Source organism: Neodiprion pinetum, chromosome 6 (assembly GCF_021155775.2).
Source record: "Neodiprion pinetum isolate iyNeoPine1 chromosome 6, iyNeoPine1.2, whole genome shotgun sequence".
In the NCBI taxonomy this organism is placed as follows: Eukaryota; Metazoa; Arthropoda; class Insecta; order Hymenoptera; family Diprionidae; genus Neodiprion; species Neodiprion pinetum.
In genome coordinates this window covers 25744270-25768724 of record NC_060237.1, presented here as the reverse complement: position 1 = coordinate 25768724, position 24455 = coordinate 25744270, and the positions used below count along the sequence as shown (strand labels likewise).

At 34.9% G+C, this 24455-nt stretch overlaps 5 protein-coding genes across 14 annotated transcripts; 2 read left to right on the top strand and 3 right to left on the bottom strand.

Moving 5' to 3' along the window:
- The first annotated feature begins 459 nt into the window (after positions 1 to 459).
- On the top strand, positions 460 to 2331 carry LOC124221295 (uncharacterized). The gene is made up of 4 exons (XM_046631162.2): positions 460 to 513; positions 631 to 826; positions 1016 to 1102; positions 1216 to 2331. The coding sequence occupies exons 1-4, from the start codon at positions 502 to 504 to the stop codon at positions 1320 to 1322; spliced, it is 402 nt and encodes a 133-aa protein (XP_046487118.1). The 5' UTR covers positions 460 to 501; the 3' UTR covers positions 1323 to 2331.
- Positions 2332 to 5238: 2907 nt separating this feature from the next.
- Positions 5239 to 10811, bottom strand: smg (sterile alpha motif domain containing protein 4 smaug). 5 transcript variants are annotated; one of them, XM_046630387.2, is made up of 9 exons: positions 10663 to 10811; positions 9121 to 9521; positions 8658 to 8976; positions 8286 to 8551; positions 8053 to 8163; positions 7587 to 7958; positions 7337 to 7496; positions 6964 to 7228; positions 5239 to 6867 (listed from the first exon to the last, which is right to left on the bottom strand). In XM_046630387.2, exons 2-9 carry the CDS (start codon positions 9332 to 9334, stop codon positions 6703 to 6705), a joined length of 1872 nt encoding a protein of 623 aa, XP_046486343.1. In that variant the 5' UTR covers positions 9335 to 9521; positions 10663 to 10811; the 3' UTR covers positions 5239 to 6702. The 5 variants fall into 5 exon arrangements, with proteins under 5 accessions (XP_046486343.1, XP_046486345.1, XP_046486347.1 ...); XM_046630389.2 differs by having other exon boundaries at positions 5239 to 6864; XM_046630391.2 differs by having other exon boundaries at positions 8062 to 8163.
- Positions 10812 to 10886: 75 nt separating this feature from the next.
- LOC124220926 (uncharacterized) lies at positions 10887 to 14613 on the top strand. Of its 2 annotated transcripts, XM_046630386.2 has the most exons (11): positions 10887 to 11074; positions 11245 to 11589; positions 11820 to 11965; positions 12155 to 12362; positions 12435 to 12636; positions 12710 to 12830; positions 12913 to 13072; positions 13153 to 13484; positions 13571 to 13647; positions 13777 to 14115; positions 14285 to 14613. In XM_046630386.2, exons 2-11 carry the CDS (start codon positions 11277 to 11279, stop codon positions 14328 to 14330), a joined length of 1944 nt encoding a protein of 647 aa, XP_046486342.1. In that variant the 5' UTR covers positions 10887 to 11074; positions 11245 to 11276; the 3' UTR covers positions 14331 to 14613. The 2 variants fall into 2 exon arrangements, with proteins under 2 accessions (XP_046486342.1, XP_046486340.1); XM_046630384.2 differs by having other exon boundaries at positions 13571 to 14115.
- A 619-nt stretch (positions 14614 to 15232) lies between these two features.
- Positions 15233 to 16326, bottom strand: Yippee (yippee zinc finger protein). The gene is made up of 3 exons (XM_046630396.2): positions 16106 to 16326; positions 15818 to 16008; positions 15233 to 15701 (listed from the first exon to the last, which is right to left on the bottom strand). Exons 2-3 carry the CDS (start codon positions 15976 to 15978, stop codon positions 15512 to 15514), a joined length of 351 nt encoding a protein of 116 aa, XP_046486352.1. The 5' UTR covers positions 15979 to 16008; positions 16106 to 16326; the 3' UTR covers positions 15233 to 15511.
- A 402-nt stretch (positions 16327 to 16728) lies between these two features.
- bbx (bobby sox) lies at positions 16729 to 23923 on the bottom strand. 5 transcript variants are annotated; one of them, XM_069137518.1, is made up of 9 exons: positions 23680 to 23921; positions 21716 to 21774; positions 20977 to 21171; positions 20324 to 20776; positions 19990 to 20177; positions 19760 to 19882; positions 19581 to 19688; positions 19214 to 19503; positions 16730 to 19053 (listed from the first exon to the last, which is right to left on the bottom strand). In XM_069137518.1, the coding sequence occupies exons 3-9, from the start codon at positions 21130 to 21132 to the stop codon at positions 18971 to 18973; spliced, it is 1401 nt and encodes a 466-aa protein (XP_068993619.1). In that variant the 5' UTR covers positions 21133 to 21171; positions 21716 to 21774; positions 23680 to 23921; the 3' UTR covers positions 16730 to 18970. The 5 variants fall into 5 exon arrangements, with proteins under 5 accessions (XP_046486350.1, XP_068993619.1, XP_046486351.1 ...); XM_046630394.2 differs by lacking the exon at positions 21716 to 21774 and having other exon boundaries at positions 16729 to 19050; positions 23680 to 23923; XM_046630395.2 differs by lacking the exon at positions 21716 to 21774 and having other exon boundaries at positions 19760 to 19831; positions 23680 to 23923.
- Between the last annotated feature and the right edge of the window lie 532 nt (positions 23924 to 24455).

Below are 24455 nucleotides of genomic sequence, written 5' to 3'. Positions count from 1 at the left end.
CACTTTGAACGCTTAAACACGAATGCGAGTCCTTGTGTTTGTTACTCGTCTGTTCAAATTATTTTACAACACGTTAAAACCTGTCCATTTTTCAAACTCGAAGTTGCCTCAACGAAGCAAGCTTCGGGCAAACGCTTTGAGTCGTTGACAATAAAAAAAAAAATTCTCTTCGAATTTACCAGAATCTATACTATGATATTATTCACAAGGTCTTTTGTACGCACTGCGAGTGATCCCAATTTGCGTAAAATATTATGCAAGGGGCCCATTCTACGGTATGTTTCCCATAGGCGTGCGGATAGAGCAACGATTTCACGACTCGAGTAACATAGAAATACACTTGGTGTAAGGTAGGTACATACGTTTCGTTCCCATGGTGTTACGAAATTTCCTAACAAACAGACTGCATAAAACGGCTCGTTACGGGAAGATTTTTCTCAGTAGAAGAAATATATTCGCAAAGTTATCATCGCGGGGTAAAATTACTGCAGCTGCATCGTTATGAAATTATTAGTGAGTGATTGTCCGTAAATTTATAAGACAAGTCATAATTACTATCAGTCGTACATGTTTACAAAGGCAAGGTTGTAAAAACTAGAAGCATGTTCGCATTGATATTATACCTTTCAGTTGTGCACGATGACGATGATGATGATCGCTGCTTCGAGGGCCGGAAGAATTATCCGAAGTATCGATGATCACACCTTGCAGGAGAATAACTTTCCGAACTTGCACACGGTTAATCACGGCCACGGTGCGACTAGCTACCAAAATGTAAACATAGAAAATCAGCACAAGCCTCACACTGCGACACAACATATTCACGGTAAGAAATTTGGACAGATCCGGATCCGACCGCACACAAAATAAGACTGAAACCGGCTCGATTCCGCGCAGAGCGATAACGCGCCGTAAACTCGAACTTGATCGTGTTTACTACAAACACAGTGCGGGATGACTTTGAATCTACGTCCGTAACGCAAGTTTGCTTGTTATTGTTTCATTTTCTATTTAGAATTCCAGTATCAAGTTTCGCCTACAAAACCAGCGCCGTTTGTGATCGTTGACGGTACTAACGATCTTCTATTCGCTTCTGACAATGGTAAGACGATACAAATGTCCGAGTTATAGTTAACTTGAAATAAAATTGATTTAAATTACCAATGACAAAATATACACGGAATCGTGAAAATTATTGGTGAAAATATTTTACAGATCCGTACACGTCAAATAATATTGAGCACATTGAAATCAACAGTATCGCAGAACCGTTCGCATACTACGATCACTACGATTTCGACTACGATTACGGACTTCATTGAATCGTAATAGTAAGAATAATCGAAAATTCCCAATATTCGAATACGCACAATACGACGTAAATTTTATTATTATATCTTCTTTTGTAACATTATATAAAACTGTTTTGATGACATACAAATTCAGATAACGCAGTTATCCCCGTGACTTTCTATACAAATAGAAACGTTCATTATCTACGTCTAAGATACAATTATTGCATATAAAAAGTTTTTCTTATTCATTTTTTTCTGTCTGTATTTTTATTGAAAAATGTTCTTTCACGTTACAATTTCAGTGTACCCTTCGACTATTTGAATAATGTTCGTCCCTTTATTTTTTTTTGCATGTTTTCCAATATTTTTTTCTTTTTCGTGTTTTCAACAGTACAAAAATTGCATTTTTACAAGTTGTCCAGCTTATTTGACTAATTTTGCAGAAGTGCGTTTGCGACTGTTCACTTGTTGCACATCATTATATCCATGTGTACTTAAATAAGTGATAGATACAGATAGTTATTTATTCATTTATATTTAATAAAAATTTAGATGTTCGCACAAAAATTCGATCAATTAACTGAAGTTGCTCTGTTTGAAAATAAAATCTGTAGATGTATAGGTATGTATTATTGTAAGGTATAGAATTACAAATGTCCGGTCGAAAACGCCACATTCTAAAGTACGACTTATCTTTGGGGCATTCCATGCCAACTCAACATACCATCGAAATTGCCATTTTTAATTTGGTCCTAATTTTTTCATCTCCGTGAAAAAGAGGTACATGATTTCTTTCCAATTTTTTTATCCAGCCGTTCACGGGATGTGAATTTTTCAAAATTTAAAATTCTTTTGAACTGCATATAACTTTTTCAAAAATGCATCAATTTCAATGTTATTTTCTCAAATTGTGTGTTTTTCAATGAAGTTGTCAATAATTTGATGCAAAATATATCAAAAAATTATTCACCACATTTTTTCCACTCATATATTAAAATCTGATTTTGAACATTGTTTGTACCCTTCACTGTTTTTTTTTAACTTCTCAAAAAAAAAGACTTATTTCGCAAATTTTCGGCCTGATCCCGTCGTGGGTAAACGATTATTTCTATTTTTGAGAATTTTTTAAAATTATCGAAATTTGAAAAAAACAACCAATACGATATGACTTACAATTAGTATGATACAAATATGATTTTTAATGTCTTATAAAATAAAATATCAATAAAAAATTACAAATGAATGTAATCGGAAATCATGAAAATAATAAATCTGTAAAGGGACAAAATTTTTATTCTTAAATATTTTTGTCTTACTTTTGTTGTCGTTTAAATATTTTTAAATGAGTGATTTTCGTTTGAGCTAGAGATCACTCTCGTCGTTAGAGATCCATCTGTATTTGGAATGACGCAATGAAATTTTTGAGTGCCTGTTATAGTTTTAGCCTTTGCATATAGTGCTGCTGCACGAGCTAGTCTTCTTCTTCAGTTGCCATTCAATGAACAAATTTCAACCTCGCAAGAATTATACGAATGGGCTATAAAAAGAGCTAATTTACTTAAACTTAAAGCATCGAACTTAAGCTTTCAACAATTGAAAATTATGAAAAACAACCGACGCTCTCAATATTCGATATTCAAAGGCTGAAACTCTGACAATGAGAGTGAATTCTAGCTTAAACAAAAGTAACTGAAGTAAAATATTTAAACGACAACAAAAGTAAGACAAAAATATTTAAGAATAAAATTTTTCTTCTTAATACCGGTTTATTATTTTCATGATTTTCGATTACCTCCGTTTGTAATTTTTTATTGATATTTTATTCGATGAGATATTAAAAATCATGCTTATATCATAAAATTGTAAGTCTTTTCATATTAGGTTTTTCTTTTCAAATTTAGATAATTTTAAGAAATTCTGAAAAAATAGAAAGAAATTTTGGGCATTCGAGAAAACAACATCTCATATTTTGAAAAATTCACAACTCGTGAACAGGTGAATAAAAAAATTCGAAGAAAATCATGGAGCTCTTTTTCACAGAGTGCAAAAAGATTTAAGACATTAGGACCAAATTAAAAATGTCAATTCTGATGGTAGGTTGAGTTCGCATGGAATGCTCCATACATATATTGTATATATATAATATATGTGGTGGTATGTATACTGTATATATCTGCGTGGATATATGTATATGCATGTGTAATAATTCATTTCAATACAATAATAATAATATTAATAATAGTAGTAAGAATAATAATGGTCGCCATTTATGTAAATGATTGAGAACACTATCGAAATGAGACAAAATCATTGCTCGTAATATATTTTAGGCGGCTACGCAACTAAGCACTTTTCTTCCGTGCATTACACGTGATCTAGGATCATTAATCTAACTCGTGGTTATGATATCGTTGAACGAAGACTGTTTAATAATATTAATAAAAATAATAATATTAATGATAATGATAATAATAATTATAATTATAAAATTTACAAATATTAAGTGAAAATATCCGACCAGTCAGCAGTGTGGTATCATTTCATATACTTTTTTTCTTTTTTTGCAAATAAAGTCTCTCACATTCTCTGTTTAGTTAGGTCCTGCCTTCATAGATTAGTGTTTTTTTTTTGTCGATTACTTATACAATGACATAATTAATTGCAGAAATAGCATAGGAGCAGTCTTCTTCTTTTTTTTTTTTTTAATATATTTTCTTCTATTCTCTCATGTTTACAGTATAATAATAATAATATGTATTGTATACAAGACGTCTCGTTCAAAATGTAGGATGCACAGTTTCATGATAAAGGAGAAGAAAAAAAAAATAATAATAACAATGTAGTTAGCTGATAGAACGTATCGTTTGACTAGCTTTAAATCATCTCAGAACTCGTAAATATTACAAGTACGTGTATTCGTGCATGTATTGTAGTATGTGTGGGGTTGCATATGTATACATGTAATGAGCCCGTTTAGTGTCATCGAATTTCTTGATAAAAAAAAAGATTTGCAATAATTATATTAATGATAGTTTAAAAGAACCAAACGAACAAACTGAGTGTAAAAATTAAATATTTCATTCTAATTTTCCTATCTCAAATGCTTAAGTGTACTCCAGAAAATTGCTCGGCATAGCTCTGCCAATAACTATTCTCACAGCACTGCAGACCAATTTTATCGCAGTACGTAGCGACCAAACATTATTTTTACTTTTAGCTATTGTTTTTCACCATAACCAAGTGAGAGAAAATTACCTACAGTTTACAATTATTCTAAAAACTTCAATTCGCTACGTACTCAGCAACATCCTAACGACTCTTCTGTGTACTCTCCTTCATTTGTGCACTAGTCTTTATTAGGAGATAGCTTTTGTTACATGTCAATGGTATCGACAACATCATACTTGTCAAATAATTTTTTTTTTCAAGTTTCTTTTTTGTTTTTTTTTTTGTTTTTTTTCAATTTTTTTCTGTACTTGTTTTCGTCCACTAATATATAAAATTCATTCAATGCAGCCCACGGATAGGCGTGTTGCAGGTAATGTCAATGTCAGTAGTGTGTTATACACTTTAGATTTCAAACCACCCATCAATCATTATCAGACGAATGACGTTATAGAAACGTAAATCATGCACAGATATAGGTGCTAATTATCCATTAACAAAGCTGTACCAACAATTACCACGTAACCTTACGTTGATTAATATATAATAGAATATAATGTTTCAATCAATTAGTCTAAATTATAAGATTACTTCCTTTCTCTCTAATTCTTTTAATTATTTTGACAGGTTTTTCCTTCCGCAGTCTTCCAATTGTTTCATTCACGCGTACGTAGGACGTTAAAGAAAGAGAAGTCTCGCTTAGTCAGGATATAAGTTTTTTTTTTTTGTTTTTTTTTCATTTTATGCTTAGCTACCGAAACGCGTGAAATTGTCAGTCTTTCGTTTTTTTTTTTTTTTTTTTTTTTTTTTAATCGTAGTGAATGATTCAATCAACTAATTAGTCAATTAATTATTTACTCATCGATTTACTTAATTAAGAATAACGTTAGTAGATTTTGTTTGGATGAAAACATCGTTAAGATATCGTCGCGAAACGCCGTCTGTTTTATTATCATTAGATGATTATTGAATTTAAAAAACAAGAAATAAAAATATTCTTTTTATACTCACAACTAGAATCAGAAGCGACAGATTTTAAGCATAAAAGCTAGACTGCATTGCAGTGTATCCCCTAATTTCCAGGTATTTCAAAATGTATTTTCTTAATGTTCTAGATTGAGTCAATGATTATTAGTCTAAACCTTTTATCGTTGGATAGCATTTGTCACATATATTGCTACTAACTATTCATCACTATATAAAGTTTCACATGTCAATTTCAATTGTTGTCCTTATCTAAGAGTTTATAAAAAAAATTCATCAATTAATTTTCAGCATAAAATCAAGCCTAAAGCGTCAAATATGACAAACACTATCATCGAGATGCAAATGACATGATTTTTTGGACATGCCAGCAATCTAGCTTCACAGTCTCATTCCACATAATATAAAATTGTGTGTTTCTTCCAAGAAGTTGAAAACACAGTACTTAACATAATGCTGCTAATATTCTACCGACAGTCCGACTGAAAAAAATGGGGACTTGCACATTATGGTGCAGATTATTAGGGCTTCAAGTATCAAATTCTACAAACACAAATAATAAAAGTTAAAATCAGTCCGTTGATTAAAATGAATTGCATCACGCAATCGCCTAATGCTTTTCAGCGCTTAAAATCAGAAGATTCCATTTCCCGAAATGGATAACACAAAACAATATTGCAATATAACGCACAGCTGATTTTTGTATTTTACAATTCTTTTTTTTTCATTTTCATTATTAACATGCATATAGATGTATATATGTATGCACATATATTTGTACTATATACATACATATATACACATATGCCGTTATTATATACGTCTATATAGTTTACAGTAAATAGATAGTAAGGGAAAGAATCTATCTTTCTAATAGCATTTGGCTTGCCAAATTCTGTCGATTCGTAAATAATACAATTACAGTGTAATAAAAATATGATTTACAAATAATGATGAAAACCCGTTCACTGTTTAAGGAAAAAAAATTGCGATTCCAACAATTTCTGTCACAAATTTTGGACATTTGTACAATTATCATATTTGAGTGGGCCAGTACGCGTCCGTTCGTGCGTGCTTATTAATTAACTCTAGCAACTATTTTGATCAGTCAGTTCAATATTACTTTATGAAATGAGCTACCAAAGTAAGACACCGCATCATTAGTTAATAGATTAAACCGTAATACTAATTAACTACGTTATAGTAATAATCAATCATAATATAGACTTACTACTTTTGCGATGATGATAATTACGGACTAGGCCTCACCGAAACCGCCGATGGCTTGCTCAGTCATTCGCAGGCAGAGAGATTCAAGGCGCGAATTTATTTCAGGATCTGTTGTCTCCGATGGACTCATTGAGTGGCTCAGAAAATTATCTCTTGGAGCGCTGTACGTGCGTTGTAAACTTTTTTGCAGCTGCTAAAATTTACAAACAAGTTGAACAAATTTTGGTCTCTACTATTACATTTTATGCTAGACAAGTCTTCCTTCGAACAAAATGAATAAATTCCTTACCTCCAAACTGGTTTCCTGTAAGCTAGGTCTTTTCTCAGCAACATGCAGCGGATGCAAACTGTTTTGAGTCTGAGTAAGACTCTGATTTTGATTGTTCTGAAGGTACGGAGTTGAAATGCTGTTTCTATGTGGACTCAATGCAAACGTGTTGCCGTGTGCATGACCATTGTTAACATGGGCCAAATTCAGACTCGGCTTTCTATTGTGCGGATTATGCTGCGAAGGGTTACAATATCTTCTGTTGTAGCCATAGTTATGCTGCCACCTGTTGGTTGGAACGCAATATGTATTACGTGTGGATGAAAATTCATGATAAAAATATACAAAATAAGAAAGATCCCTCAAGTTAATTGTTTACTTAACCCATACTTACTTGGGAGTGGGTCTGGGATTTCCAAGTCTATTGCGCCACTGCTGAATTTTTTCTTTTTGATTAGGAGTAAAAGAGTCGTGCTGCAAGACCTTCTCCAGAACAGTAACACAGTTTAGCAGTATCCCTTCATCCATGCTTTCTAAAGCCAAACGACTGCACACTGCGAGCAGAAAATATAAAAATTTCGTTACGCTATAAATTAACATACCCGAGACTTTTTTTAATAAACATATCCGCCAAGTATACGTACGTTTACCCATAACTTTGGTGAACTGTGCCGGAATATCTGAGGGATCATTTTCTTGACTGGGTTTCATGGGCGTGGCTATAATAACTTTCAATTCATCCAATGCATTAGCAATTATGCCTTGCCCCTGGGAGAAGGAAGCTTGTTGGTTAGACTCCCGATTTGGTTGAAGTAAATCTCGTTCCAGTGCTAACAGAGTTGGGTGGCGTTGCTGTAACTTGGCAATGGATAGTGCCAACTTATGTCTGGCACCCTTAGTCACACCTTGCTCGGCCAATCGTTCCTCAGTGAGCTCCAGCATCTCCTCATAACTCAAAGTGGTAAATAAGTAACTGTACTTGTGTAGTCTCAACGTTTTCAACCAAGCAGCTACATCTAATATGATACGGAGAAGAAATAACAGTATTAATTGACATCCGCAAAAAATTAATTCTGCTATACACATGGAAAAGGAATGAGGCAAACACACCTTTCATACCACTGGCCACTGTTCGTGTAGATGCTTCGTCTAAACGGCCTTCACTGCCGCTACTAGCACAAGAACTTTGGGGGCTGAGAGGACCTAATCCAAGTAAACTTCCTGTAGAAAAGAACAAAGAAAATTCGGTTTTTATTAAATACGTTCCGAATTTCGAACCACCTGCTTGGCCACAACAAACGAAACCACAGTAGCCTTAATAGATATACATCGCGACGAATTACCAGCATGTTCGCCAGACACGCTGAAACTGCGTGGCTTGTGCCTGTTCATGGTAGTTGTATTATTCGAACGATCAACCACATCTAGATGATGAGCAGCAATTGGTGGTGTAAGACTATTTGAGCGACGTTGTCTAGCGACAGGAGATGGATACTGTAGATTGAACGTAGATGTTGGATGAGTACCAAATATGTTAGATGATTCGTTCTGCTGTTGCTGTTGTTGGTGCTGGTGCTGCTTTGCGGTACGTGGCCAAATGTTATCCCATCTATAAACACAGAAGAAACTACTTGAAATACCTTTCAAAGATCACAATTTTTACCATTTATTTCTCTAAGGATGCAAAAGTAAGTGAGATTGTTCACGTGACTGACCTGGGAGTTGTCGTGGTGTATTCTTCGAGGCTGTGAATAGGGGGTGTGCCACTGATACGTTCTTCAAGGTGCCTCAACCACTGGGTTAGCGACCGCCTATCTTGACTTGTTATTGCTGGATGAATCAAGGTGTAACTGAGGAGCTGTTGAGTCTGCTCCGTGTATTGTCCAGTGCTGACACAGTGACTTACCAGCTCTGGTATAGCGACTAAGTAACACTGCTTGCACTCTGAATTTCCAGGACGCAGCAACGGAAGATGAGTCAAAAGTTGATTAATAGCAGTCTCTGTTGTTTCAGACAGCAAAGAATTGATGAACCCTGTAATAAAGCAATACAAAAAATGTTAACGGAAAATAGTAAATATACCAACATAATCATTTTAAAGTAAACACCCAAATCTGATCGATTTTAATTCTATTTTAAAACTGAAAAATATAAATCTTTGTAGCAAGGATCATTTACCAGGACTGTTTGCATTGAGCTCTTGCGAATTTAGCTCGGAAACAGAATGGAGCGAATGTTGCACAGCTTGGGCCAAGAATCTCGCTTGCACGGCTGGTATGCGACGCAATAAAGCGTAGAGAACAACTGTCTGCTCGCATTCATTCCATTGAGAAAAAACGCGTGTCAGCTCTCCAACCTGTTCGCAAAATAGGGCGCCTGGAGACCACTTCATTATGCCCCCCACTTTGTGTAAGTCTTGCCCGATGATAACGAGCAAAAATTAATGATGCGTCTGTATCTATGTACGCATATACTGATGTCGAATTATATTAGTATTTATATTTGTATTTCCTCAGGCTTTGGAAGCCGCTTGATAGCTCAATTCCTAGAACTATTTGATCAATATGCCGTGCCAGGATCTGAAAAATAAACAAGAAATACAAATTAAAATTCATATTTCAAGAGTAATAACATATTTCGACGTGCAAAAAGTAGGGGTCATCAGTATTATTTATAAATGTGAATGTAATATTGAAACAGATGCTACATAATGACTTTATTATCTGCTAAAAATTATCTACTGATAAAAATCAGGTAACATCTTTATAAGTTACCTTATTTGTGACATTTTTTTTTGTTATGTTTGAAGGTAATTTGTATTCTGAGAGAGAAAACTCATTCATCTGTCTGTCAGCGAAATTTCGTGAAAACAGTTTTTCTATATCGTTTTAATAATATTATTAATTGCATTTACTGATATACTTGCGTCGCAATCACGAGAAAAAACATTTCAAAATGATTAGGAAAAATAAAGGAAGGAGAGGGATATTTTGGAAAAAATAATAATCGAATGATATTTCACCAAACATTCTTTCCTGACTTTCGATAAAGACGTGAAATATCGAATAACGCTATTCGTACACAGAACTGCAGTAAGAGATTCTGGTTAACCTCAACAAATACATATACACGTACATGCATCGATAAAAATGTGCTGAGGTCAAGTTTGTTTACCCCGTATATTTATAGCCTTCCATTCTAGGAGTGTAATGGCATCAGAAATTTACGCACCGTGGCCGTAGTGCGATAAGAGAGGTTTATCAACTTTCTCTTCGAAATATGTATGAAAAATGGTACAAGAAAATCTTTGAAATATCGTAAAATAGATAAAGCACGAACGCGTCTGGGGAATAAGATCGTATTTCGAGATTCTCCGGGCGTTGAATTTATGTTGTAGATACGCAGAGGGAAGATAAAAAAAAAAAAGAGAGGACGAAGAAAAACGAGAAAGAGAAAAAAAGACAAACATTACAGGACGGTATTATTAGATAAAATAATCCGCTAGCTAATAACAAAATCAACAATAATTATTATCCACTGAAGATATACGTATTAAAAACAATGATATACTAATCATTGTTATACGTAGAAAGAATTTACTGATTTTCATCAGACTGTTTTCTGATTCGGCCATTAACGCGATGGAAACATCATTTTACGGAATACCAGCTTTGTTACTTACTAATATCTTAGCCTATGGAATGCAATATGAAAGTTTACCGTCTCCCAAGTAACGAGGATAACTGATTTCACGATTAATTACAGAAAATTCTCACGAAAATAAGGTATTACAACATTTTAGGCGTTTTTTGTGTCTGCCGACTGGCCTACGTGACCGCACTAAGCAATTGATAACTTTAGGGCAGCCATCTTCTCGTTTACATTCGACGAATTGAAACCCGGAATTGAAGAGATGCTGTGCACTAGCCAATGAAAACGTTCGAATGCCACAGGAGCTTGCCTGTCTTCTGTCACGTAAAAAATTTACGAATTTTACTCCGTGAAGCCGTATTGTCGGCTCGTAAAATATTGTTTTCTTATAGTACGAGCCTCAGTGGTTCAAATCGGTGTCTCCAAGACGAAATGTGCTCTTCAATACGCCTTATTCTCATTAGAAACAAATAATTTTGAGGTTAGTGCCCAACTGTCAAAGTTTGAATTAACACCTTCATTTTTTTTTATGTACACAATATTTTCAGTCTATTTACCTTGTTCTTGCCGCCTTTCACACATTGTGCGAATACCTGATAAACGGGCATATTTACGAACGAATACCCAATGGCTTCATTCTTCCGATTTCAGACTCATTTCACCTTTGATCAGCGTTTTCAACAATGTCACATGAAATATTGCATCTTCTATGCAGCCCCATGAAGCTTGAGCGAGATCAGGCAATATCTGAATTAAATAAAACACTGCCAGCTTCGAGCCAAAGTACTGTGCAACAATTCAAAAATGCCTTAATTGCTACAGCTACAAACAAAGAGGCGCCGTGGGAGACAAAATACGGCTGCTTATTAGGCACTAAAATAGTTGTTAGTTATCTTAACATAGAAAATGAAGACGATCAACTATTTATAAATAAATATAAGGACACCGCTCTGCAGTACCTAATTGACGATGAGCCACGAGTTCGAATAGCCGCCGGTATGTAATTTGAAACTGTCGCTTTGGCTATTTGCCAAAAAAGTATTTTTAATTCCTTGTAATAGTATTCAAAATACCAACTGTCATTTATTTTAGAATACATTAGAGGAGCCGCTTTGCAATTACTTATTTATTTAGTTTTTTGTTTTGTTTATGTTTCGTTACTTAGCATACCTAGCACGTTTACCTTTTTTACTCGCAATAGTATAATGCTAACTTTCTGGTCACAGGGGAAGTACTGGGAGTACTTTGCGCTAAAGCAGGCCCTCTCTTGTATTCTGAGATAAAAACATCCCTTGTTAATCTCCTATCGAGTCAAATTGATTCTCAGAATACAGATCAGCAACAGATTATGCATAAAATTGCATCCAGCTCGGTGAGTAAAGCTGTAGTAAGATAGTAGCCAGTTAATTACCTTACTCTGACTCAATAAAAATCAGGAGGAACTTGTTATCCTCCGGATATTCTGAATTCAATTTATTAACACCATTAGAGATATAAATTGTTTGCCCTCCGATTCTTATAATACGCTAAACAGAGTTCAATCGACATAAATGACCATCAGGACACAGGTGGCTCGTCAACCGCTTTAGAAACAACTTTAAAATGTCTACAAAATATTGCTGAAGGATGTGGTCATGAATTTCAACCATTCATTGACTCTGAGATGTTGAATTTGGTGTTTCGGAGCACCAAGCACTCCTGTCGTTTTGTTAGAGAAGCTGCATTTTATCTTTGTGCTTCTTTAGTTACTAACGCAGTGGACGAATATGGTAAGCATCATTCTCTGCCAAAATCACAAACTGAAATTTAAAGAAATTCAATCATGAAACATTATTTGCTAGATTATGGCGAGTGTGACAACACTGTTATCAATACATATGGCAATGAGTTTGCCCATAATTTATCATCTGGCCTATCGGACAACTGGTCGCAAGTTCGCTTGGCAGCCAGTGTTGCAACTAGAAAGTTTTTGGTTGCCTTACCTATGGCCAAGTCTAGGGAAGCATATTATCCTGAACTTTTACCAAAGATTTGTTTAAACAGGTGTGAAATCAAGGACTTACTTTTTTCTACTCAGCTGAATTTCACAATGCCAATTCAAATCTGATTGTTTTAGGTACTACGTAGCTGAGGGAGTTAGAAATTATTCACAAGAAACCTGGAGACAAGTTACGGGTCCCGACGGAAAAGTGCTAGTAGAAAGATTTGTGAACGAAACAGTCAATTATTACATAAAGGTAAGTTTTGTAAATTTTGTACATGCATTTTAAAGCACGAAGTTAGTTTCCTCACAAACTGACAATTTATTTTTATATTCAGACAACAGAATGTGATAATCATGCAGTTAGAGAGGCAGCTTGTTCATGTATCGCAGAATTAGCAACAAAAATTGATTCAGAATGTGTTCGGCCACATGTTCAGCGCCTATTATCTACCCTTGGTATTTGTTTTCAAGATGATTTCTGGCCAGTTCGCGATGGTAATATGTTTTAATACTTGTCCTGTTTCCATAATGATTCAAACTAATGTTGAATATTCAATCGTCATACAAAATTTCAGCTGCGTGCTTAGCTTGCGGCAGCTTGATACAGTCTTTTCCACAAGAATCTCAAAAGGCTCTTCCCACTTTGTATCCTATGTTTTTTCGGAATTTGGAAGATCCGATCGCAAGTGTGCGCCAAGACGCAGCTATCGGACTAAGTAACACAGTCAGAGCTTATGGTGCTTCAGCTCTGGCTGAAATTCAGCCGAGAATGGTAGCGGGATTGAATGGTGTCAGAAATCAGCCAGACTCTAGTCTTCTATTTTCAGAGCCTAACTCTAAGCTAAATACAAATTATACAAGTACTCGTAAGTGTCCGCAAGTTGCAGATCCCACTGATGATGTACCAGTAAGTAAAAATTTCTGGGCATACACACTAATAAAATGATGAGTTTTTTCGCATCTGGATATTCTAACAGATGAGTTTGTTCACAGATGTATGAACATAACAGAAATACTGACTTGGCTCACGTGAGGCGTAAACCAAGCGAGCCATGGGAGCTAGCGGATGGGTATTTAATATTTATTCTCGTACAAAATGCCCAAATTATTACGATAAAAAGTTCAATAATATTTATAGAATTTCCTATACCATTAGTAGATTTTATGCCATATTTACGACTGAAAAAAAATGTTGTTAGGTGTTTACATCTACTTGGAGAATTAGCAATGATTGGAGGACCTGCATCAAGCGTAGTGACTGAAATTTTACCGCTTCTCGCTGAAATTTCGAAGCTGCGTCACTACAGCAATCATTTGCAGCTTCTAGAAAATTTGTGCAAAACACTTCCCATTATTTGTACCAGCATTGGCAAAAAATATACGAAATCTATAGTGCAAGATTTCTTTGATTCAATTTTCTATGCACTAGAAAGTGAAAATGCACTCACATCTAGTGCTGCTAGTCAATGTTTAAATACATTGAGCTCCCTTATTGGTCCCTCTATACTGCGTGCAAAGGTGCAATCATACAATCCAAGGTAAATGTTTAATTTATTTGACCGAATGAATTGCTATCACTAACGTTTTAAAGCACCTCTCTTATCTATTCGTCACTTGTGACATCAATGCCAGATGCTTGTTATTATTGTATTAAATAGAACAATTGTTGCTGTTCCCAAATAAAATCATGCACCATTATTGTTTCAGCTATCTTCATCATTTGGATGCAAATATCCACATAGCACCGTTATAACACCAAAGTTAGACAAGAGAAATTTATACTGAACTGACCAAGTTTAGAATTATAAATCAATTTAAATATCAGACGTATAATTGCGTGTATTTGCTTTGTGAAACAAATTAATTTATTATACGTTTCATATAATGTATGTGTGCTTTATGGCCAGAATTTCAAGAGCGCCTTAAGAATTTCCAAATCCATCGTCAATTCATACAATTTTAATAACTGTATATCTATCAGCATGTTCCTGTTTTACCTCTGCATTCTACGAATTGAATTTTGTAAACTTTGTAAATCTTGCTTAATAAAAAATAAAAAAAAATCGACTCTAAAAATTCCAATTTCAATATACATATTCTATTATTATGTATTAGAAGCTGAAATTTGGAACTTGTTTGTCATATCTAAAGAAATATGCGATCAATGTGAAGGATAAGATCCTTGGGAGAGAGAGCGAGTAAAGTTTAAACTTAATTTGGTGCTATAATAAATTGGATACGAAATATTCTATGGATCGTATTTTACGCAAATTGCCACAAATAATTGGTATAAATATTTCAAATCGAACAAAATGCTTGCATTAAGATTTACGTTTATTTCCATATATATATATACATATATGTATATATATATATAATATATATGTATAAAAACGTTAATAAATATTAGTCACTTTTTCAGGTCTTGTATCTTCATTTTCTAAATTTTTGTTCTTTCCAGCATTGTTTGCTCAGAAACTTGAATGATAAAATTAAGATCTGTGGCTTCTGAATAGTTACTGCTTTCTCAAAACGCACTAGGACATCCTGTATTTAATTTTAATCATCAAATTCTGACAAGAACTCAAAGTGGAGATAGGAACCCAAAATCCTCAGTGACAGATATGTTACAGAATATCGAAGGAAATCATCACATTTTATACTTGAATCAACTTAAACTTTATATATGTATAAATATAATAGTGAACATACAGTTCTAACTAAAGTCAAACAAATATATTACAGGGATGGATGCTTGCTGCCACAGGTAATACAGACTAATATCAATACAACCTTCATCGCATTGGCTAACAGCAACAACCCGAACCAATTTTGTTGGGGTAATGATGAATTTTGAGGAATATATCGCCAAATAAAGTTTCTCATTACCTGTGACGCTCAGCACCATTTTGCTCGCAATTGTGGGCTCAAATATTAGATATTCTCGCCCATTCCATCACTTTCAGTGACAAGCGCTCGCTCTAAGATGACCCTGCCTTCTTTGTATCGCTGGTTGTCATCCGTTGCAAACTCATATACCCATCCAAGTTTGGCATCACAATTTTTGCAGCTAACATCACGCACCATGTGTCGACCCGTTAGCATGACTCTGTCCTGTACCTCACTAAATATTATTCAATCAATTAGATTCTGTAATCTGACATTGAAAATATTTTGTTTTTTCATACATATCATATAAATCAAGAAGCTTCAAACGCCTCCATTCCATTGAGCAGTTACCTGTAATTGAGGTTTACCACTTTATTGAACAAAAAGGCTCGTCCGGTCGCCCCCGTAAATCTAGTGCTGATTAATTGGCTGCGATTCGTTAGATTCGTGTCGCAGGAAGCGCAGGAGAATAGACGAACGCCTCCAATATGCTCGAGGAATATAACCCCCATCTTATTCGAAACAATCTAATTCCAGCTGATCTGTAATTGTAAATAAAGCAAATATCAAGTCAATGGAGGGGGGCTAAATAGCCGACACACTGAATGTAAACAAAGTCAGCGAATTGAATTTACCGACCTTCTTTCGGCCTCTGTCCAAAATTATAATATGTTCCGCGAATAAGCCTCGGCGGAACGATTTCGACTGATCAACACTTCGTCGCGTCGAACTTACGACTGCGAGGAGTCATTGAGACTATTCAGGAATCCCGAAACGATTCCAATCCCCGCAGGCCTTCTCGAGAAACAAAACCCGCACGACGAGCGACGATGTGTCATGGCTTACAAGATGGCGACAGAACTTATTCCCGTTACATACATCGAGATATCTGCGGAATACTGCAGATGGCAGCATCTCCACTGTTGTTTTCCTTGGTCAGCTGTTTACCAAGGGCGTTAAGAACAGCTGATTTTGACAGATAAATTAGTTTATTGCGGATCTTTGATAACTTTCTAGCGTTTTAGATCTTATTATATACCGATGAGACGTGCATACGAATTTTAATGTCGGGTTTTCAATTGATCAATTATAGCTGTTACTACCCGTAGACAAACATATTACTGAACTTAGATAATAACAGAATAAATACGTATAAACAAGTCATTTTTGGTAACGTTTTAGATACGCTTTAACTGTAATTAGTGTTCAGAAGCAGGTGACAAAATTGTTACATCAAAATATCATATATTTATTTATATAAACAGTATACAATATGCTACAAGTATACAATATATATATATATATGCTTGTGTAAATTACATATTTTAAAGCTAGTTACACATATTTTGTGCTGTAAAATTCGAAAAATTTCAATTTCAAAATACCTCATCTTTATCTCCTTCTCCCTTGCGACTAAACATTTTAATCCAAATACCCGCTTTCCATAATGTTTGAATAATTCGGCAGATCGTAATAGCGTTTTTTATATAGTATGTAGATTGAAATACAAAGACCGAGAGATATAAGCTTTGAGAAAAAAATTTTTTCCAATCAAATTAAATCATGTTGGTCATTGTTTGTAAATCGGTACATTTTTTATCTTTTCAAGGCACGTTTCAAATAGAATAATACATATCTCCTCATAATCATCCAACAAAAAATTATTAACAGTTGATAGCGTCAAACGTTGATTGAAAAATACTAGAAACAGTCAGCTTCGTGGCTTTTATTGGGATTAAGAATAGGGAAAGAAGTGAGAAAAGGAAAAGAGGGAATGAGGGACATGGCAGGTATAATCAGGTATCTGTAGAGGTAGGCCCACTGAAGCTCCACAAAAATTAACCAAGGTTGACTGTTTTCACGTATTCTTCAACATAACACTTTTAACAATCTAGAATTGTTTCCAAAATTAATTTTTTGTTTTTAACACAATTAAAGAGATATAATTGATAGAAAAATATAAAACATTAAAAATTCCTTTTAGCCAAAATCACAGACAAGTCTCTTACTTTCTCCACCAGTGCCAACAAACTGGTATCCACAAAATCTTAATTCTATGTACGTAGTTGATATAAATATTATTAATATACATTCAAATATATTAGTTTTAGTAGTCTTATCGTTACAAAATATATGTAAGTATTCGTACATACGCATGTACATACGTATTGTAGGGTTGGTTTATACATTTTGATTATATCTTTTTTGTATTTTTTGTTGGTACTGTTTGTGTTGTTTTTCTATCGAAAACAAGAATATTCCCCTCATTTTGTATTTGTTTTTCTTTTTCCTGTCCCAACTGTAATGGACTTCGTAATACTGTGTGCCAGCTATTTGCAATGCGTACACCAAACGTTTACAGAGTACAGTCAGGATAATTTATATAGCTGTTACATGATAATAATATTTCTCATTATTATCATAATTGTTATAGTCAACAGTACATAACAGAAACGTCAGAGATATTCGGTACCCATTAGATTTAGTTACGGTCGCAGCAATCTCAGACAAACCGGACTAATTCCTAATATTGAAAAACCTGCTTTCAGAATGGATCTCATCTTCCGTATAAAATTTTTATATCGTATGGTGTATTTGAATATCTTATTGAACTCTTTCAAAAGATATCTATTCATAGATATATACATATATATTCTCCCTATATTCTATATTCACTAATTAACTATACTGTTTAAGAAAACGTCAAAGCACCATGACATCCGGCTAGTTCGTTTAGATACCGATCGTATGGACAGAAAACAAAATTGGGTATGCACATATATGCATTGCATAAATGTTCGTTAACATTTACTATGTCAATAAATAAATTTTCAACACGTATCAGTTTTTTTGTTTCTTTACCAATGCGGACAAAAATTTTCGGAAGAGTGAGAAAGAGAAATCTGAAAGAAAATATGAAGCTGCAGATAATCACAAGAATCACATTTAAAATTCAAACCAAATATCCATACGAATCTGGTATCGTTACAAATCACATAAACGAATAGTAAGAATTGATTATTAACGGAAAAATAATAATGGTATATAGTGTTAGGTACATGCTGCGGTAATAACTATCGTATAAATGTAGCTCGTATTAAAATATTTAAAAAATATCCCTGTTTACCTATACTATACGGTCACCTACCACTATGTGTATATAAACATAATTTCTTATATTAAGTTTCATAAATTTAATGGGGCATAATAGTGTATCAATAATAACAATAATAATAACGTTTATATGCGTATATGTATATATAAATATATACTGTAAATATACCTTGAAGGAGTTCACTTATTCTCACGGTTCGAGCCAACTCACAGCAGTTGATGCAAGGCACAATGTCACCTCGAGTGGCTGGACAAGATCGCTTCGAGAAATATTCACAGTACGTATATATTTGTATGTGTGTAGTATCAAATTACATATTTTGGTTGTGTTGGGGGTTGTATTACGTTAAGTTAATTCAAACTCTCATATAAAGTTTGGAGGAGGCATTATTATTTTGTGAGTTTGGTTCGGTCGGCAGCAACTGCTGCAAGGCAGGCCAGTGCACCAAGGTCCGGAGGTGTACCCCATTCTACTGGTTTAATTAAATTTGAATGAAATTTCTTCACATTAGAACAAAATTATGAGCTACCATTGTCATTAATAAGTCAACTCACAATGAAATTATAAGGTATTCCATAGTGAATTTAACTGATTTTTAAAATACTATACTTGAACATTTTTTGAGCACATACCTTTACTGTCTTGGTTTTCACTGCTTTGAACTGCACAGCTTGCTCCAGCATTACGTGTGATGCTTTGTTTTCGTGCTTTTCGCTTTTGACTCCCGACCAATAACGCTCTTTCTGATACGTCATTCGACTGCTTAACGGTTGACCAGTTACTGTGTTCGTGACTCAAATTATTGTGGTTTGATTTTTGTAAGATCTTTTTCTTCTTGATACGCTGCTGCTTTTTCTTTTCTTGGAATTCTTCTAAACTCAGAGATGGCAGCGCCTCTATTTTTTTTTCTAAATTAAAATCTCTGTGAAAATATGTCATATTATTAATAAATCGATTCCTGAAACAGTTAAAAAATCTCTTTCAAGTGCTCTTACTCACTCAGCCTTGAATCTTTTGCGAGGGGTCCAAGTTTCATATTGCATTTGACCACCTGCTTCTTCTGTCTCTGTTTCTTCTGGCTTTGAAGCCTCGAGCTTTCCCTCGGCACTATAATCAGCAGTAAGAATCATAGGAAATTCTTGATGACCTCAATAATTGTATGAATAAAAAATGACTACCTTTCCACCAGATGTTCTAATTCACCTCGAGTACTACTGCCACCCTCGCTGCTCACGGAGTCAGTCTTTTCACTGAAATTTGAAGAAATTGAATTCCTCCTTTCAATTGTTTGTTCTTCGAGACTAGAAACAATAACGTTGATCAAATTTTTCACCTAACAATATCAACGGAGTAAAATCACAACCAGACGATCAGTCGAGACTAAAGTTGAACACAGAAATTAAAGTACCTGAGAAATTCAGCTGCTCTTCTTCGCCTAGTCTGTTGCCCAGGTGGCCCGATAGGTCGCGACTGTTCTGCAAGAAATTTCTGGTAACGCAATCCCTTGCAGGTTCTCTCTCCCCGAAAAGTACTTTCCTCAGGCGATCCTGCACCTTCGTAGTACAAATTATTGGCACTCTTCTCATTGTCAACAGCCTGTGTGCGAAAAAAGAGTTACTCGATATTTGTCTGGGCTTCAATGGTGACCTTTGGACCAATGTTACAGTTTGCAATAAAAGTTCCGAGAGGAAAGAGCATAAATTTTTTTAATGTATAACATCATCCTATAGAGTACAACTTACGATAAGTTGTTGATTATTGTTGTTCGATTCTCTCTTTTTCTCACCAAACAAGTTGATCTTAATTTCCCTTTTCTGACTGACAGGGTGTGGAGGCTCCGTACATCGTTTTTTCGGAGGTTTTGGTATGCTATCATTGTTATCATTTGTAATATTATTTGTACCGTTTGTTACTGGCAAAATTTCTTCCGTTTTTATTTTTTGTGGGGTAAAAAGGGAACTGAGACCACCAATTTGAGACTCATCTGCCAATTTTCCAGGCTGAATCGATTGTCCCTCTCTCTTATCAAACGTTGTCGAATCTGTCGCGGAGCTGTTCAAATATTGGGCTTGCTGATCGCTCAAGTCCAATTCTTGTTTCTTATTGGTTGGTCGAGTTGTTAAAGTACGTAACGGTGGGGCAGGTAATTTATACCATTTGAAATCTGGATTCGCATTCAAAAACGCATCTTTGTACTGAAAGAAGTAAGAAACCAACCGTGTTATTTCATTGAGTTTTGGCAAATAGCCATGTATCCATCAGTTAAACGTATTTTCTCTAGAAACTAGCTCAGCATAATTTTAACAGAAAAAAGCATTGGGTAAGGAACAGCTTAAATTTATATCAGTTATTAACAGCTGCTGAATTTTTGCTCTCCACTTATCCTATCTCCTACCTCTTGCGCAAGATCGGTGTAAGAACGTTTCTGATCAGGTTGAAGAGTTGCCCACCATTCGCCGAGCACACGAGTTACCGCACGATTCTCTAAATGTGGAAAGCCAATTCGCACCGCGCCACGATGTCGTTTGCAGAAAATTAGGAATGCATTCATCGGACGCCTTGCATGATGCGCTGGCTCCCTTTGATCCTGCTGATCAATGCATGAAGTGTTAACCTATTTCTTTACCCACTTATTACTCTTATACATGAGTTAAAAATTTATCCATCAGCAAAATCGTTGCTGACTTATTGTTTGAAAATTATTTGCAAAAATTGGTTACATCCATTTTATTTAATCTTTTTTTCATAATACTTATTTACGATACGTGAGAAATATTTGATACTCATTTTGAATTAAAACTTATCAGGCTTGTTATAGAGGAATAAGATTCCTGGAAATTCTATTAGAATATAAAATTATCTGCGAGTTACAACATAAATGAAACTTGGTGTCACTGTTTGGAAAAATAGTTCAATGACCTGATTGCAAAACATGTATCCAAGAAGAGAAATTCAATTTGAAATTTTCATTCATGTCCCTTTACATTAGTCCACTTTGGGAATTTTCCAGATTTTGAACAAACCTGCTTTCAAAGCATTCATTAATAAGTGTAGAGTAGATACACTTTTATCAAGTATAATTAGAATTTTCATGCAATACTTATAATATTATTGTCTTGGATCTATAAATATACCTCGAGAGGAAAACATGATTGTCTTGCGCCTTGAAAAATAAATAAGACACCTGAAACATCTATGAAAGTGTTAGATGTGGTACTATGGCCGGTAATAAAAAATATCAAATATTAAATTATATTTACAAAACACAACCATTCTCATCAACGTAAATATAAATACCAAGGGATTTTTAAAGGCTGATTTCTCATGGATCAAACCTATTAAACTACATTTTAATGTAACAGAGTTCACAAAGAGAAAGTTTTACCGAGGTTGAGAAAATTCATGATTCTTGAAGTGTAATTACCCAAAGTAAGCATCGCTTGATACATTAAAGTGTATGTACTGATAAACTAAATTGAAACAATTTAGACTGTCCCTTACAATTTTATCCGCCATATGTTCGAGGAAAAAATTCAATGGAAAGAAGATCAAGACTGAAAAATGTAAAAAATTCCATGGGAAGATGTAAAACTATTGCCTGTACTCTTTTTGGAAAAAAGAAAACTTTTATTGTAGTAGAATGAAAGCAAAATTTTTCAGATAAAGGTATTGAATTAAAGAAAAAAATATTCAAAAATGTTCCTTAGATGTTTCCAGACATCTAAATACATGGTTGAGCTAACTGCTATTTTTATACCATGATTTTAATGCTGACATTAGTGGCAGCCTTCTAACCTCAATTGTTAAGGAATCAACAATATGGACAAAGATGTTTCCATTTTATTTTCATTTATAACGCACTCAACGATCCCCACCATCGTCGCTGGATATGTTTTCTTGAAGCTCATGATTCCATTACAGTTTGAAGAAATTTGATACAAACAGAACTTGGAAACCTGACGTCGTTGACAGTCATGAGTTATTGAAAACAGTAATTTTCAAACTGACAGCTGCCGAATATTGTTAAGATACATATTTATTTCCAAATGACAAAAGTGCGAGGAAAGCATATGTGAGATATGCACTACAAAAATCTTGAGACAGCGATCGGTTATCTGTATCTGGCAAGAGCATTTTTATTCAGCCTTCTTAATGCAGAGATGCGAAGTGGTAAGATTTAGGAAATATTGCAACTATTTTTAGTATTGGAGGTGATATTTTTTCAGTAAAATACAAGCAGACGCCCAGATACAAGGTTACCAAAATGTCGTTACTTCGTTAATTTTTTATTTTATTCCTGTGTCATGACTTTCATTCGCTTTCGAAAATTCCGTTTTACCGATTTATCGTAATATCAGTTCATTAAATATGGGACAATTTTGTTCGATCGATGACAGATTGTAGAGAAAATAAAAGAATTCGCTGAAGCAGTGTTTCTGTATTGTTGTTGAGTCATTTGGGAATATTAGGTGCTACAGAAACACCTCGGTCTTATTTGTTGGAGAGCTGGGATGGCGAGTAAAAAAAAATATTGTCGAATTTGGGCGACGAAATGGGAGTGAAAAAGGTGGAGCCGTAATGTGAGAAATATTTGATCGTTCCCCGACGTTGTAGGTGTCATAAAATAAGAGAAAATCCGTGACATATCGCAATGACAAAATGACAGCTGCTTGCAAGGAATGTAAATATCACGAATTGAATATCACCGATCTCGAATATACGTATATGTCGTAGGAAATTTTCATCAACGAGATTTGACGAGGTTCTGAAAACGAGATGTGGTAAAAGATCGGCGATTATATTCGCCCCGTATTCCAACGTACATAAAGTAATTCGCGACGATTGCTGGTTGGTTTTTATTTGTCAATTATTTCTTCAAAAGTCTCAAGGTTAATCCGCGCTCGCCTGTCGTTGCTTTATTTTCTGCGATGACACAGTACCGAATTCCGATGATTTTCACATAAATTGACCATCCGATAAGACGGTTGCTTCGTCATTTAACCGTAAAATGTATGCGGGATTACGCGTCGTTTGATGATGAGAAAAATCAACCTTTGAACGAGCCAATTCTCATTTCTTAACGAGAAGAAAGACTCACCTCTTGACGTTGTTCGTTGGCAGCCATTTCACTATGTTAGCGCATAATGTACTGCTTCGCAAAATACCGATAAATCCGTCGGTCTCGTTTATGAATTAAGACTTAGAGTTATTTCAATAATCACACCACTACCGTCAAACTTCCACAAAATATGTCCCTTCGTTCTAGGACCGATGTTCAAACACTTATTATATAAATTCGAATGGACAAAAAAAAAACCTACTTCGCCCACCGAACGAACGTCAAATCCAAAGTGTTTTCGGGGACTTTGATGTAAAAATGTCTGTCTCTGTCCCCTCCGCTATCAGCTGATTGTTGTGAAAAGCTTCGGCCAATGCGCGCGCGTGCCGCTCAATTGAACGTTTGAAGTTGAAACTGACATTGCGAACGTATCTAGCGGCTCAAGATTTCGATGTAATTTTAACGCGCCTATTTTCCCCATATTTTTCATTTACAAGTCACGAACCGTTTCGATTCCATTGACGATAACTCTTCAAAATAACCCTCAATTACGTACCTCGGTGGTCAATCGCACGTCAATAAAAATTCCTTTAATTTTCTCGCGGCATCGATAGTTCCGTCAAACTCGGTTTTTCTTCTCAACCGTTGATCGTCGTTTAACCCCTAAAACATGCCAAATTTTTCTACCGCGGTTGAACGATGTGCGGCGTAAACGAACGGCCGATAATCCGACAACATGTTTCTACAATTGGTGTCAGAGTTTTATACAACATATGCATAATCCAATCGGTTGCACGACTCGTTGCAACACTTTG

What these genes read in the sequence shown, in the direction of transcription:
- LOC124221295 (XM_046631162.2), top strand. An exon ending in TGCGACACAACATATTCACG is followed by an intron (nt 827 to 1,015) that starts GTAAGAAATTTG and finishes TTTTCTATTTAG; the next exon opens with AATTCCAGTATCAAGTTTCG. An exon ending in TCTATTCGCTTCTGACAATG is followed by an intron (nt 1,103 to 1,215) that starts GTAAGACGATAC and finishes AATATTTTACAG; the next exon opens with ATCCGTACACGTCAAATAAT.
- smg (XM_046630387.2), bottom strand. Translation starts at nt 9,334, where the DNA reads ATGAAGTGGTCTCCAGGCGCCCTATTTTGCGAACAGGTTGGAGAGCTG. An exon ending in CGTGTCTGGCGAACATGCTG is followed by an intron (nt 8,164 to 8,285) that starts GTAATTCGTCGC and finishes TCTTTTCTACAG; the next exon opens with GAAGTTTACTTGGATTAGGT. An exon ending in CACCAAAGTTATGGGTAAAC is followed by an intron (nt 7,497 to 7,586) that starts GTACGTATACTT and finishes TTCTGCTCGCAG; the next exon opens with TGTGCAGTCGTTTGGCTTTA.
- LOC124220926 (XM_046630384.2), top strand. Translation starts at nt 11,277, where the DNA reads ATGTCACATGAAATATTGCATCTTCTATGCAGCCCCATGAAGCTTGAG. An exon ending in TAACGCAGTGGACGAATATG is followed by an intron (nt 12,363 to 12,434) that starts GTAAGCATCATT and finishes ATTATTTGCTAG; the next exon opens with ATTATGGCGAGTGTGACAAC. An exon ending in GTGCAATCATACAATCCAAG is followed by an intron (nt 14,116 to 14,284) that starts GTAAATGTTTAA and finishes TTATTGTTTCAG; the next exon opens with CTATCTTCATCATTTGGATG.
- Yippee (XM_046630396.2), bottom strand. Translation starts at nt 15,978, where the DNA reads ATGGGGGTTATATTCCTCGAGCATATTGGAGGCGTTCGTCTATTCTCC. An exon ending in GTGGTAAACCTCAATTACAG is followed by an intron (nt 15,702 to 15,817) that starts GTAACTGCTCAA and finishes AATAATATTTAG; the next exon opens with TGAGGTACAGGACAGAGTCA.
- bbx (XM_046630392.2), bottom strand. Translation starts at nt 23,706, where the DNA reads ATGGCTGCCAACGAACAACGTCAAGAG. An exon ending in ACAATAATCAACAACTTATC is followed by an intron (nt 20,178 to 20,323) that starts GTAAGTTGTACT and finishes TTTCGCACACAG; the next exon opens with GCTGTTGACAATGAGAAGAG. An exon ending in TTAGAACATCTGGTGGAAAG is followed by an intron (nt 19,689 to 19,759) that starts GTAGTCATTTTT and finishes TGCTGATTATAG; the next exon opens with TGCCGAGGGAAAGCTCGAGG.